The sequence below is a fragment of the Myotis lucifugus genome, unplaced genomic scaffold (genome assembly GCF_000147115.1).
Source record: "Myotis lucifugus unplaced genomic scaffold, Myoluc2.0 scaffold_323, whole genome shotgun sequence".
NCBI classification, from domain to species: Eukaryota; Metazoa; Chordata; class Mammalia; order Chiroptera; family Vespertilionidae; genus Myotis; species Myotis lucifugus.
Genome location: NW_005871371.1, coordinates 222,982 through 238,229, shown reverse-complemented (window position 1 = coordinate 238,229; position 15,248 = coordinate 222,982). Strand labels below are relative to the sequence as shown.

Genomic DNA, 15,248 nt, shown 5'->3' with positions numbered 1-15,248 from the left:
AAAGAACGTTATAAAGCCCACAATGGCATTACATTGTCATGGGCTTTTCAAACAGCCATCCTATTTATAAACAGAGAGCCCAAGCAGAGCTGAGCCTGCTTCTGGGAGTGCTCTGGGGGGATACAAAGATAAGATTTGATTCCTGCTTCCAATGAGCCCTGGCCTATTAGGGAGAGATGCTCAATTATGCTGCAGTGTGAAAAGTGAAGCAACAGCACCGAGGAGGCGCCCCTGGGCCCCTGTGGACAGGGAAGACCTCGAGGAAGAAGTGACACAGAAGTCACGTCTTCTAGAAGACACCCGGGAGCTGCTATCACAACAAGGCCTGGAGGGCAGTGCAGTTCGGGGAGGCGTAAGGATGTGGGCTGGCACTGCCAGGGCTGGGATGCAAGGATCAGAAGCGACAGGAGATGAAGGCAGAGGGAGGCTGACAAAGAAAGCTAAGGAGTCTGCACTTGATTCTGAAGATGAGACGTCACCCAGCTTTAAATAGGGGAGGGGAGGAGCCTCCAGCATTTTAGCGACTGAACGGGAGCCAGTGAAAGGAGCGGATCGCGGTAAGGCTCCTATATGGAGTCCACCAAAGACGCTGTGGGCTATAGGCAGGCACTGGTGGTAGACATGGGCGGGGCAAGGGAGAGGAGAAAGAGCCGTCACCGTAAGTTACCCTAGGTTTCTAGTTTAGGGTAGGGGGATGCTTGGTGGCACCTTAAACAAAACTGGGACAGGGGAAAAGGGCTCCATTTGGGAGAAGAAAACTCCTTTAGTTTTGGACATTTTAAGCATAAAACGGTTTGCAGGACATCTTATTCAGACTTTGACTTGCGCAAGAAAGAATTGAAAGGGAGATTACACAAATACACACCAGATTAAAAAATACATGTGGAAATTAAAATGAGGGACGATCAGGAGCAGCAAGGAATTAAGTTAATAAAAAAACAACACGTGTCCTGTAAGGCTTGTCACTTTCCTGGAAGCGGCCACAGTGCTCCCTGACAGGCAGCGCCGAGACAACCACGATCCTTTGCTCATCGCAGGGCCCAAGGTGAAGACCACCACCCGCTCCCCAGCCCGGCCGTGCCCTGGGGTGCACACAGGAGAGAAGGCCGCTGAGTGAGGAGACGAACAGGTGCCTCACAGGACCCCTGCAGTAACACAGCAGCATTGTCCAGAGCTGCCTCCTGTCACCTTCTCCAAGGGAGGCCTGTGGCATGAGAAAGTGATAAGTGATAGAGCCAGGACCAGCGCCCAGCTAGGCTGTCTCTAGAACAGCGGTCGCCAACCTTTCGGACCTCACGGACCACCAGTGGGTGACTGCTGCTCTAGAATCTGTGCTATTAACCACTACATAACCTGCCCAGCCACAAGTTCTTATCTGTTTCATGTACAGGGCCTTTGTGACAAGATTTTGTTTAAGTAAAGGCTCTGAAAAGTAACTAATGGAGTCTAGCCATTTTTCAGACAACCTATGAACATTGAGAACTGGAGCGGCCCATTTGCAAGAGGGACCCTGTGTCCTTGAAATACTGGTGAGAACGATGGCGGTGATGTGCCAGGTCCGATTCACAAAGGACGTGACTGAGAGGAGAGAAAGAACTGCACATAAACTTTGACATAGAAAAGAATGAAAACGTTTGGCTCTAGGCTGCGGGGGGGAGGGGGAGCACATAGGGAGATGAATCTGCATGAAAATTAATTGCAAGAACCCAGTTTCTGCAGGCGGGCCTGGTGGTGGCCATGGCTGGGAATAGTTGCCACTCTGCAGCTTCAAAAGCCTCTTCATTGCCTTGGGTGCCACTGCCAGAGAAAGGCGGCTGAAAGCTGGGCGGCCACACGGCCTGATGCAGAGGGTCAGCCAGGCCCTGGACCAAGCAGCCTGACTGAGGGCTTCCTGTGCCCCTGCGCTCCCTGGGGAGCATGACCTTGACTTCACAGCCAAGTCTTGCAAGAGAAAGAAAAAACCTTGTTATTTCTCTGTCACATGCCTGGAGGCTTCTAAAGGGATTTGCTAAAAAAGGACTTTTTTTTCTGTGCTACAAGAGACACCACACCCATGGCTTCCCAAAACACTAGGTAAAAAAACAAAACAAAAACCCTATTAGAGCTGCCTGGCACGCCCCCCAAAGCACCCGAAGTTAGCTGTCAGCCTGTGGAGCCCTTCCCCGAGCACACGGCCTCAGCGTGTGCTGGCCTGGCTCCAGCACGCTGTCCACCTCCACTCGGGGAAGCGTAGAGTTCTAGCGTCCAGAGCTAATATTTGGCAGCACTACTGGCTAAGACGGCTCGCTCCCCGCGGGAGACCTGGAACAGCTCAGGAATGCTGCTATCTGAGAAGTTCACAGCACTCTGCACATCAGCCCAAAGGCCAGGGCAGCCCTTTCCTGGCCATCTGTACTGTAATGCAAAGTTTATCTACCTTGCACCATAATGTTATTATAAACTAAGCTATACTAAAGTGGCAAACTCTAGTATTAGCAGTAACAGCAATAAATTAATAATCAATACTAATAACTAACATTTATTAAGTGCTTTCTGTATAGAAGATAGAGACTGTCTAAACACGACACAGGCATGCAATCAGTATGTCATGTTCAATGCTTTAACGTGTATTATATATTTTACTTCTTTATTTTATTGATTATCAGTCTCCCGCCCCCACCCCACCCCCACCCCCGCCCCGCCCTGCCCCGCCCTAAAATGCAAGCTTCATTTGGATAGGAGTTTTTGTCTCCATTATTTTTATTTTATTTTTTAATTGGTTTTAGAGAAAGGGAGTGAAAGGGAATTCAAACCCAGGATGCTTGGCTTTAACCCCTGTACTTTTAGTCAATATTTAGTCTTTTTGACTTTCTATTTTAATATGGACAACAGCCAACATGTATTACAATGTGCTTACTAAGTACTAGATCAGCGGTTCTCAACCTGTGGGTCGCGACCCCTTTGGGGGTCGAACGACCCTTTCACAGGGGTCGCCTAAGACCATCGGAAAACACATATATAATTACATATTGTTTTTGTGATTAATCACTATGCTTTAATGATGTTCAATTTGTAACGATGAAATTGGGGGTCACCACAACATGAGGAACTGTATTAAAGGGTCGCAGCATTAGGAAGGTTGGGAACCACTGTACTAGATAAACAAGATCATCGCCTTACGTGTACTGCCTCATTTAATAGAACAGTTCCCCATAGGAGGCTGCTATCATTTTCATCAGACAGATGAGCATACTGGGTCTTAGGAGCTCTTGCCCCGAGTCTTGCTGCGCAACTAGAACTCACTCAGGCCGTGTGAGCTCCAAGTGCACGCTCTGGGTCGCCACCCACCCTGAGTCCCGCTCGTCCTCCACCCAGAGAGCCTTCGTGCACTTCAGCGAAGGGCTCCACAGCCACTCTCTGAACACTGTATTTTAGATGTGCACTGCACTTCCTTTTTCACACTATTCTCTTCAATAACCCACACTAGTCTTGGGTTCACACAATGACTGAGTCAAACAGCAGTGACACCCGTCTGAGGTGCGGAGCTGACCTGAATGAAAACCATACTGAGCCGTGACCCAGAAACCCTCCCGCTCAGGAGGGAGTGAGGCCGACCGCTCCTGAGAGCGATCTGCACTGAGACCCATCAGGAGGGCCAGGGAAGCGCTTCCGCGTGGGTAGGTATCAGAGGGGGGAGTTAAGCCCTTGCTCTGTGCAAAGAGCTTTCCACCTGAGGCGGGGGGGTGAGGCCCGAGAGGGTAAAAACATGAGACTGATCCCAATCCCTGTCACCCGTGCCACCCACTGAGGCAGCTGCAGCAGCCGTTGTAGGACTAGAGTTAATGGCAGTACCCGTGATAGCGGCCTAGAAAAAGGTTCCTCTGAGCCTTAAGCAAGCCCCGTCCACTACTTTGTGTGTCTAGGTTAACACACCTTAGAAATGCCAGAGTCATCCTCTTTTTCAGGCCCTTTGGAGACATAACTATATTCAAGGGAGCACATACTCTTGTTAAATATCTTATAATCCAGTCTCTCACCCCTTTCTCCCACCTTCACGTAATCTTCCTTATACTCCCTCCTTCATACGTTCTTTCTAAACATATAAAAGAAATGGCAAGGCAGTCCTTCCCAGAGCACCTGCTCAGTCTATTGAGGTCTTACTTCCAGGCGTGTCCTCTGTTCGACTCAAACGCTTTCACAGGTTTGGACATTCTTGTGTGGACGACAACTACATTTCCCAGCAGCCGTCCCTGTTTCCCAGGATGCACCTGAACTCCAGCCAATGGGCAGCCTGCCGGCGGCGTGAGTGTTTGGTGAAGTGGCCATGAAACCATGAAACCTTCCTGAGCTCGCTCCAGGCTCTTGTTCCCTCCCGCTGACTGGATGGAGATCCCTCAGAGACCTCGGGAGCCAGGGTTAAAGGTGGCAGACCCCCCCCCATCCTAGGTCCCCCACATGCCTGCGAGAGACCAAGCCAGTGAATTTGGGGTCTACTGTTTCCACACTTAGCCTACCCCAGATGCGACTGTACAGCGGAAACACTTGTACCTTTCCTCATACAACTGTGAGGTCCTTTGACTCATAAAAAAAATACACATACACACACACACACACACACACACACACAAAACAGTCACAATATTTTAAAGATTCTCCTAAAGTCATAAAAATGGTGCTTCATGGGGACCTTAAACAACCAGATGACTTAGAATATTCTTATTAGGTGGTAGGTAATACGGTTAATGCAGAAGTATTTTCCCTAAGAGAGAACCCACTCTTCCCATAGCAGTGCACTGCGTCTCCCAACAGCTCCCACCGAGCACTGAGCACAATGACAGCACAGCAGTTAACTAGTTCTGAGCGTTGCCCTGGCCCTGGCCCTGTGCGAAGAGCTTCCCACCACCTGCCCGTTTAATCTTCACCTGGGGCGTGGGCACTTCCGTCATCTCCATTTACAGATGGCAGCACTGAGGCACTGCAAGCATGGCACTGAGCCGAGGTCACACACAACTGAAAGCCTCAGAGCCAAGTCAACCCAGGAGCGGGAGTCCCTGCTCTTGGCCACTACTCTGTCCTCCGGTGGCTGTCAGCTCTGTACCAGCCTCATGGAGAGCAGGCCTCGCCACTCCAAGTCTGTAAAAACCCAAAGACCTCCTTTCTATCCACACACGTTATTTTGTCACGCGGCTGGAAACACGCTCCTCGGTTTGAGTTTTCGTCATCCCTTCCAACGTGGTTCCAAACCTCTTCACCATTCCGGTCCCTGTGGAGGCCCCTGCTCATTCACGCACAAGCTGGAATGTGTTGCCCAGAGAGGGACTTCACGTGTAAAATCAGATTAATGACAGTACTTCCCCGAAAGGGTTGGTGTGAAGATTAATTAGGTTATTCACATAAAGCCCTAGAAATTAGAAACGGCACCTGAGACAAAGGAAGCCAGGCCGAAAATGTTAGCTATTACTTGCCTCATCTTCAAAGGCGGCAGCCTAGGATTACATTAGGTCTGGTGTCCACATCACATCACTGATCAGATGGACTTTACTGTCCACTTACAGTTTTTAAAAATGGGAGCCATTGAGAAGTTTAGTTTCCCTTGTCCTGATAGTGTTTATTTTTGTTGTTTTCCTTTTCAACGTGTATTACACTTCACCTTGACTATTGTTAAGCTTCTCCTGATTGAGTTCAGCTCATTTTCCCAGGCACTAAAGGCCTTTGTTTTTTTCTCTTTATTTTCTTGTTTGCTCGATCCCTCCACAAACCCCAGCTCCCCAACGTGCCCCCCTCCCCCCGCCCCGGACAGCCTGCTCTCTATCTATGAGACTGTCTCCATTTTGCTTGTTAGTTCATTAGATTCCACCAAGGAGTAAAATCATATGGTGCCTGTCTTTCTCTAACTCAGTTAGCATAAGTCACAAAGGGTAAAATTTTCAATCCTGTTCATTTGCCTTACTTGGTTTCACGTCAGCAGCAAATCAGAGGGTTAGGACCTGAAAATCTTGGGGTGGCCAAGAGTGCCCCAAAGATAAAGCTGTGGTGCTCTCTGCTAGAAAGATCCCCCGACACGGACTCACTCTTTCACCTGATCTCGGCAACCAAGGTCACTCTCCTGCCCACCGTTCTCTCATGCCCGAGTTCGTAAGGGCAAACATTCCATTTCTACGAACTCCGTGAGCCTTCCCAGCCCCGTCCCTCCGTCTCTAGGAATAAAGGGAAGTTGTTAGAAGTGTAACTTGGTTGGGATGGGGAACCACAGCCAAAACTCAACTGTGTCAGGGGCCCAACCAGATGAGGCCAAAGGCCCACACAGAGTCATGCCTGCCCCGTTTCCAACAAGGTAATCCTCACTGGGCATGGGCTGGGCTGGGGGCTTCAGAACTAACTACCCAGCCGTTAGTGGGAGTCTGAGCGAAGGAGTGGGTCATGCAAGAAATCCTTACCATTTTTTGAGGACAAGGACCTATGTTCCAGAGTATCAAGCTGGCAGAAAGGAATCGCAGCCAGCTGACAGGTGCAGGCGGCCCGACCTCAGGGAGCAGTGTCAGAGGCTTTAGGGGAAACGCTGTCCCCGGGGCTCCCCTGCATGCGGGACTTCGGGGCGCCCGATAGCCTCCAGAGTGAGCCACTTTAGCCTCGGGCCAAGAAGAGCTGCAACTTTTAAACCCTGAGGCCATACGGCTCCTTGCGGGCGCTCTCAGATGCCCAGGGTAGACCTGAGAGCAGCTATTCTTCCTTATGTCAGCATCGCCAGAAGGGCTTGCTAAGACACTGCCAGCCCCACCCCCTGGGTTTCTGATTCAGTGGATCTGGGGCAGAAGCCTAGAATTTACTCTTCTAACAAGTTCCCAGTTGCTACTGTTGCTGGTTTGGGGGCCACACTTTGAGAACCACTGGCTCAGGGCAAGGGGTTGTCAGGGAAAGATTCGGAAAAAAACAAAAAAAAAACACCACCCAGGGCGAGGACAGGGAGGAAGTCCAGAGAGGAAAGGGCCTCTGGGTGCCCTCCATGTAGACAGCGAGTGGCTGGATAGGAAAAGCAAAGACTGTTTTGCACTGACGCGTGGTCTCGATGCCTTTGAATGTATCAGTGACCAATTGGTGGTAATTTTCTTTTTTCTAATCCCTCTATAGGTACAGGTATGGCTAAGGGATAATGTAAAATACACATTGAAAAGACGGGAGCCATGTGGAAAAAGGCAGAAACAGAGATTCAACTGTCCTAGTAGAGAATGGGGGTTAACTTTGGTTTCTTTCCATGCTATTTCTCAGATACTTGTCAGAAAAAGCGAGAGGTGTGCTGAACTCACTGTGGTCCCTGGAAGAAGATCAATTGTATTTCTGAACCCGGGCGCACTGGCAGGTGGGAGCGAAGAACCACTTAGGAGCAACAAGCACTGCAGGAAGGCTCTGTTCTGGCCATGTATGCCCACGCACATAAGGAGGAAGGAACCGCTCTTACATTCACGCGGGTGTGAGGCAGTTACGTCGTGTCTCATCGTCTTACCACCGGGAAAGGGGAGAAACCCGGAAGAGAAGACAGCACAGAGGCTTAACGGGTTCTGAGTTTAGAAACGTAAGTCTCATTTGACACCCAGCTCCTATCCTCAGGAACATTTGGACTTGCCAGGAAATTCACCTCTGAATGAACAGGGAGCTTTAACTTAATTCTGGGAAATTAAAAACGAGGGAAAGAGGAATGAATGAAACCCACGCTGGCTGGACCCGGGGCTTTGTTTGAAGGACAATCTGTGGATGCTCGTTCGCTCCTGGGATCCAGAGCTGCTTCACGAACACATCGACCTCCCTGCCCTTTTCCTGGGAGGACCTTCAGGAACGTGAAGATGGCCCTGCACTTCCAGGAAAAAGTCACGACGCTTGCGGCCAAAGAAACTGTAAACACCACAAAATGGGGATCTGGGTTTGTGCCAGGAATCACGTATAAGACAGTCGTCTACAACAGCCAGAGATTGCTTCTGCAAGAGCCAAAATGCTTCTTATGTTAATTTCAACAGATGACCACTGGAATGAAAACGTAACATTTAAAACGGTCTCACTGAACGCTGGGACCTCTGGATGGGGATGGCAGCCCTCACTTTGGGAAAATATCATTTCCTGTGTCATCCCTGAATGAACCGGGCCACTCGAAGCTTCAGATAGTTCCCAGTGCAACCATCCATTCACTGCACTGCATTAGCCACTTCAAGTGAAATCAAAGCCACTGGGCATAAGGTATGCCATCATTTTACACACAAACAGGAAGGAAAAATGTTCACTAGAAACATGATTTTGGAGATGTTCAAATGTGAAAAACAAAAGAGAAAGACCCTGTGTCTTGGCCTGGGTGGGAACCCCCCGGCACAGGGCGCTGACTGAGAACTGGGGGCGCTGAGAAGGGGGCGCTCTGCTGTCCAGCCCCGGGCGGGATGGTAGCCCTGCTTCTTTGCAGCCGTGGGACACGGGCAAACCCCTTCCCCTCGGTGAGCCGCAACCTGTATCTAATATTAACGTTGCCTGCTTCTCACTACGTTGATGGGAGAATCAAACATGATTCTGTTAGTTTTTACCATGCGCCCAACACTTATTAGCTGCCTTATTCCTGCTGCTCCTATGAATCTGGCAAGAGCAAGATCCTGAGTTTAACAAATATTAAATGGCTTCTAGAATGTGAATGAGTCCCCTAGTCTCCGTTGCCAAACCTTGAGACACCGTGTGAAATAAGGCCTGACGACTTTGCTGCCTCAGTGCCAGTGGCTCTAGAAACAAAATGAAATCATTATCTAAAATGGAGTCAAAACATCTTCTTAAACGGAAGAATCACTGGAGCCCCCAGGAGCGGATGACTGGAACACAATGGGTGATAGTTTGCATACTGCTTTGCATGACATTTGCATGCCACCAGTTCCTTTGTGCTGGAAGTGGAAACCCGCCCACCATCTGGTTCTTTCCTAGGCCCTTAGGGTGCCCTAGGTGTAGAGTTGGCTGCCTCTGCCTGGGAAAAATGAAGCAATTGGTGTGCATTAAGTGGTTGTGGCATGTGCCTCCAGGGCTGGTTATCTCTGCTGCGGGGAGAAGGCTGTGGACCAGTCCCCTGGCACCACTGTGGACCATCCTGCCCTGAGGATGGTCGCTGATGCGAACACCAGTAACCCACAAGCATCGCCAGGCTTCACCTGAACACAACCCCCAGCACGAATGCACGGCTGGTAAATCAGATGAATCACAGCTAAGTGGCTGAGAAAACAGTTCCTGACCACCGGTCGCTTCCGTATCAAACCAGTGCACCGCTCTTTTCCGGAGTGTGAGTAATCATGGGGTAGCGGACCTACGACAAAGGTTTGCTTTCACTTTCAAAGTTGTTAGGATTTAAGGTAAACATGCAGCAGCCAATACCTGGCAATAAAGAACAAAAATCAGCACTGAGTTCATGAGATCCCTGGTACAGAATCCTCTGTCAGCTCTACTGCTGTTTCTTGGGATTAACTGAGTATTTTTGAGCCCTCAATTCATGGCTACTTGTCCATAAGTTATAACGGACCTATGTTTACCAGTACATAGGCCCAAAGTTACGAAACTGCTGTTTCTTGGGATTAACTGAATATTTTTGTAAACTCAAATACCTATAATGTAGTATTGGTATGTAAACTGGACAGTGATTCTATATAAGAGGATATGAAATATCTATTATTCATACAAGAGCTGAAAATAGCACCCTAATGAGTAAGTGTCCTCTGAGTTACCCTTTGGGTGGTGCATACAAAGGCCAGCTCACAGTTCTCCGAGGCTCCCACATGACATGTGACCCACGAGTGAACAGCAAACCCAACCAATCAGCCATAAAAACCCAGATTCATATCCGGATACTGGGGCCAGGAGACGACAAACATGATTAAGCTTATTAGGTTTTAGAGATGCTATTTTGTCATAGGGTAATTTTATCTTTGGGTGCTTTACAGCTTTAATAAGGATAAAAGGCTTTTAAAATGACTGGAAATAACATGTGAAAGAGTATGCTTTTGCAGACACTTAGAAACACAGGAACCTTAGTTACACTAAAATTTCAAAAAGTGACTCTAAGAAAGTTAAAATAACCAAATGAACCACCTTGAGAGACCACTTTTCTGTCCAAAAGTGTCACTTCTCATAGGATAATCATGACAATGCCAGAAATTTTAGAGATTTAGTACAATGCCTACCACCTTTTTTTATACATGAGGAAGTCAAGATCTGATTTAGAAACTGGCGCTTATTTAAAAAAAGGCAGAGTCCAGAAGATGAACACTCGGGACTGGCAGGTGCTGGACCAGGGACCTGGCTGGTGGGGGCTCAGTTAAAGAGCTTAGAGCTTTGAAGAAAACCACGTTCCAAAAGGAGAAAAAGGTGTTAAGGAGAAATGGCATCTCTAAAAAGAATAACCACACATAAGGATGTTCTGGGGCAGAGTTGGGTGACCTTCTGGGTCTGGGGTCACCTGGGATGAGGGGTGGGCCTGTCCCCAGGAAGCAGGGCCCTGCACCACCTCAGTCCCTGAAAGGGCCAGGAAAGCAAACTCATTTCAAAGGACAGGGAACCAGACATATGACAGAAGGTGCATATGAATCACCGATTCAGTGCTACTCGGAACAGGAGGGCATGGCCTCTTTATCTGCTCATCTGTCTCCCAAAAAGCTCAAGATCTGGACAGAACAAGAGGCCCAGAAGCTGGCTCCTCAGGGTGTGTCTTACAGGCCCCCGAAGACGGAGAGTTCCTGTCTTTAAGGGAAAAGGAGCGGTGGATGTGCTGGTTATCCTCTCCCCGCCCCCACCCCGGGATGCAGTCTTGGCCTGTGCCTGTGCCTGTGTCCTGGCTCACTGGCCTCTGTGACCTGCATTCCCTGGGCCCCTTGTCACCTGTGCTCATCCAATGGGAAGCCTGGCAAGGGATGGGGGATGGGAAGAGAGACAGCAGAGTATTTCTTCCCATCTCTCCAGCAGCCCCTGCCCAGGGCCCTCATCTGCGGCCCCAGCCTCCTGGCTCTGCAGCAGCATTTGCCCCTGGTCCCTGCAGGCTTGGCAGGGGCAAGGAGGTGTTGGCGGATATAAACGCCTTCTTGGGCCTCCCCGCTCCTGGCTGGCTCTCTTTCATTTCTTCATTCCATGGACCCTGACTCTAAATTGGAGTCTCTCTTTTGCCAGGACCCTGAAGCGACACCAGGGAATGGAGACCATGGGATAAACATGGCAGCTTGTACATTTTATGTTGAATCTGAGCTACCTTACAGAGTAGAATGGAAATCCACATATACTTTAAACATAAACAGACCTTCAAAAACATCAGCTTCCAACCCCAAATACTGCTGCCCTGGCAGTTCACTCTCCTTTGGCCTCCAAGATCTTTAGCGGCAAAACTGGGAATGGATGCTCTACCAGGGGGAATGGAGCCTCCCTCAGACTCCACCTGCATTATAAGTGGAAGTACAATCAGGAGCCACACAGCGGCATTTCATTTCAGTCAACGACAGAACACAGATGTGAGGTGGTCTATAAGCTCATACTGTACAGCCTTGTGTGTACTAGGCTATACCATCCAGGTGTGTGCTGGTACACTCTGAGATGTTCACACAACAATGAAGTTACCCAACAACACATTTCTCAGAATGTCTTCCTGTTGTGAAGCAAGGCATGACTGTAAAGTTAGGGGAATTCCTTGGTTGCCTGAGGGAGCTGGTCTTCCAGGCCACAGAGCAGCAGCCACAACCTGATGGAGATAGGGGACGGGGGGGAGGGAGAGGAGGAAAATAACTCAAGCAGGGCCAGAGCACACAGGAAGGAGGAGGAGGGTCAGGAATGGGAGCATCCTAAGATCTTGGCCTGTGTAGGAAGTCACTCCTCTGAGAACAATGTGGTTGGAGTCCAGCACTTTGATTCCTTTCAGAATAAAGAGTCAGTCCTTAGCAAAAGTCCTGCTATAAGGCCAACATCCTTTGTTACTAAATGGGCAGAGAATTATGCAATATTAGAACACTTTTCACAGTCTATAATTTAAAAATTCCCCACACCTAAAATGAAGACACATTGGTTATCTATATATATAAAAGCCTAAGTGACCGATCGACCATTCGACTGGTAGCTATGACACGCACTGACCACCAGGGGCAGACACTCCGACGGGTAGGTTAGCTTGCTGCTGGGATCTGGCTGATCGGGACTGGGTAAGATGGGCTGGACACACCCTGGAGCCCTCCTGCGGTTCCTCCTCAGCCCCGATCATGCACCGGTGGGGTCCCTCAGCCTGGACTGTGCCCTCTTGCAATCTGGGACCCCTCTGGGGATGTCTACAGGCCAGGCCTAGGAACCCCACCGGTGCATGAATCTGTGCACCGGGCCTCTAGTTTAAAATAAAAGTGAAACACAAGTTGATGTTACTCCTCATAATGCTGGATAGATAATCGTTAACCATAACCCCTTGGACTTACAGTAGAACCTGGAAGAGAGGAGAAGGCAGCCGCTAAGGGCATGTGCATAAAAGGAAAAACTGCTGGGCTTCTGGGAGGGGACAGTCACTGAGCAGAAGTGGAACCAGCTGGGAGTCCTCCTGTGTCCCCTCCAAACACCCACTTCGTTCAATTCCTTTCCTTCCTCCTCATCACTCTCATATATGATGCCTCTGCTAAGCTTTTATTAAAAACCAGGCTCTAAAGTCAAGATCTGTGTGGATACTACGAGTTTACATTAAGGTATATATGTGAACTGCTACTATGGACAAGATGCCTTTACCTTTCAATACCAGCCTGATGATTCTTCTTAAATGCATTTGTATTCAGATGGAGAAGACTTCTCTTTATCAATACCTAATTCCAAGTGGAATTATCTCATTTCTCATCATTTTTTTTCAAAGATAAAAATTATCAAAAGGCAACAGACACCAGTAAGAACCAGGATGTTAGTTTGCTTACCTGCTGTCCCCAGCATTTGCCACGTACAGCTTCCCAAGGAGGCAAATGACAATGAGGGCTGTGCAGCCACCAGATATGTTATATGTACTCCTCTCTCGTTCTATCTGCAGGTCCTGGGGAAGAAAACGAAGTTAGTGTTGGATTGCACAGGAACGCGTACCAAAGGCTTTCCTAGCATCGCTCCCTAAGGGTCTGAATGTGCTTCAAAGAGACAAGAGAATCCTCAGCACTTGCTTTTCTGGAGAGGACACTGGCATGAAACAATGGCCCGCCAGACCATCTGCGGACCAGAGGCAGGAAGCAGGGGGTGGCAAACAGACATAACCAGGCAAAAATGAGAAGAATAAAACCAACTGTAGTCAATAAATATCAGAGCTTATGGAAAATGCAGGCTTTGTACGGGCTGTCTGAGCTGCCATGTGGAAAAGACAATAGAAAGGCTGACGAGGCCTTGTACACGAGGCCTTGTACTTGGTCCTGGTCAATGATTTTAACCCCAAAGTCTCCAATCAGCTAGGAGAGAGAGGTGACTTGAAGGACAGTGCCCTCTGTTCACTGCAGAGAGGAGTCAACCTCCTGTCTTACTGATCAAAGATATAAAAGCTCCTGTGCTCGGGTCTGACGTCCTCTTCCCACGGATTCACAAGAGTGACGCACACGCATAGTAACAGTCAACTTTCATCCTCAATGTCAGCTAGCGGGCGAAGCACTTTACATATAGAGTCTCATCTCGTCCTCACGACCACAGTAGTAGCCTCACTGCCCAGAGGCAGAGAAATGGGGTAACCTGCCCCTGTTTACCTGGCTGGAGTTTGGATTCCAATTCAGTTCTCTTCCTCCAAAGCCTATGTTCTTACTTGCCACCTAATGAGGCGTCCCCAAGAAAGTTAAAAATAGACCAACACTTCCACTGACAGATGTGCATCATCCTCAAGACAGATCGTTGTGAAATTCTACTGACAGAAGTAAGGGCTCCGTTACCTCAGAAAATGGGAGTTTAATTAGGAAAAGAACCGAATGCTAGCTAAAATATCCCAGTAGTAATCTGCTGGTGGGGCAGAGGGAGGGAGAATGCGGTTGGGTGATAAGTCGAGAAGAGGAAGAAACGGTGCCCGGGCTGACGGTGAGGGTTCCACTGGCAGACCGAGGGCCAGGGCACTTTAGTGATTCCTGGTGGCTCGGTGGCTTTGGCCAGCTCCCCGTGCAAAGGGAGAAAGAATTCAGTAACCCAGCATTTATCAGCAATGGCTTTACTCCAGGGGCCAGACGTGGGGATACAAAGCTAGACAAACACCAAAGGGAAACTGGAGACAAAAGAGCCTGAGTTGAGGCCACAGAATAGGAACAGGGTTTTGGTCAAAAAGTAAGGAGAGAAAAAAAAGTACAAAGACAGGAGCTGGGAGAAACCAACTTACTGGGAATGAAGCGGGAAAGGAGAAAGGCAGTGGGAGGGCTGAGTAGGCGGGGAAAGTGTGTCGGGGGTAGTTCAGAAGCAGGTGAAGGAAAACTCCGGCAAGGGAGTGAGTGAACAACAGCATCGAAGCTGCGCCGGGCTCCGCCATCGGGCACGTGTGGCCAACTCTTCCACTTGTCTTCCCACAGGACTTTCAGGAGCAAGAGGTTCCTGGCCAAGAAAACAAGGCAGAATTGGCTCATTCCCCCTTGGATATGGGCGGAAACCGGGAATACAATCAGGCACAACTCCAAGAGGAGACATTGAGAGGAACCAGGCCGGGTCTGCCAGGAGTCGCCCAGGAGAGGCGCTCACACCCAGCTGCACCCAGGATGCCTGTGGCTAACCGCGTCCCTGAAAAACTAGATCACCACTGTAGGGGAACTGGGTGTTTTCATTGGGAAATTATCGGAAGAATGATTTTTCTCTTTGTTGATATTTTTCTGCACTAGTAGGCGGGGTCAGTAATAAACAATGTGAGACCTTTTTTTAAAAAAAAGAAGCGATAGAGAAAACCAAGATGGCGGCATAGGTAAACACGGGAGTTTGCTGCCTCGAACAACAACTTCAAAAATACAACTAAAAGACGGAACGGATATCATCCAGAACCACAGGAAGGCTGGCTGAGTGGAAGTTCTACAACTTGGAGGAAAGAGAAAAGCATACCGAGGCTCAGAGGAGGCGCAGTGCTGAAGTAAAATACTAAGGTGCGAAGTGCATGCGGAGCGGGCTAGAGGCTGAGGGCACGGTTGTCGTTTTCAATCGGGAGGGAGTCTCAGGCTCTGAGCTCCAGTTCCGGGCGAGTCTCTAGGGACCCAGACTCATAAGGGAGAAGCGGGACTGTCTGGCATCGCTCAGAACCCTAGGGCAGCTTTCTCTCTGTGGGG

General features: G+C 49.2%; 1 protein-coding gene across 1 annotated transcript in view; it reads right to left on the bottom strand.

Moving 5' to 3' along the window:
* PPM1H (protein phosphatase, Mg2+/Mn2+ dependent 1H) overlaps positions 1-15,248 on the bottom strand; it is a 238,083-nt gene that overhangs the window by 103,776 nt on the left and 119,059 nt on the right. Inside the window, exon 4 of the mRNA XM_023764234.1 lies at positions 12,909-13,021. Coding sequence (XP_023620002.1) covers positions 12,909-13,021 — 113 coding nt within the window. The remainder of the gene's footprint in view (positions 1-12,908; positions 13,022-15,248) is intronic.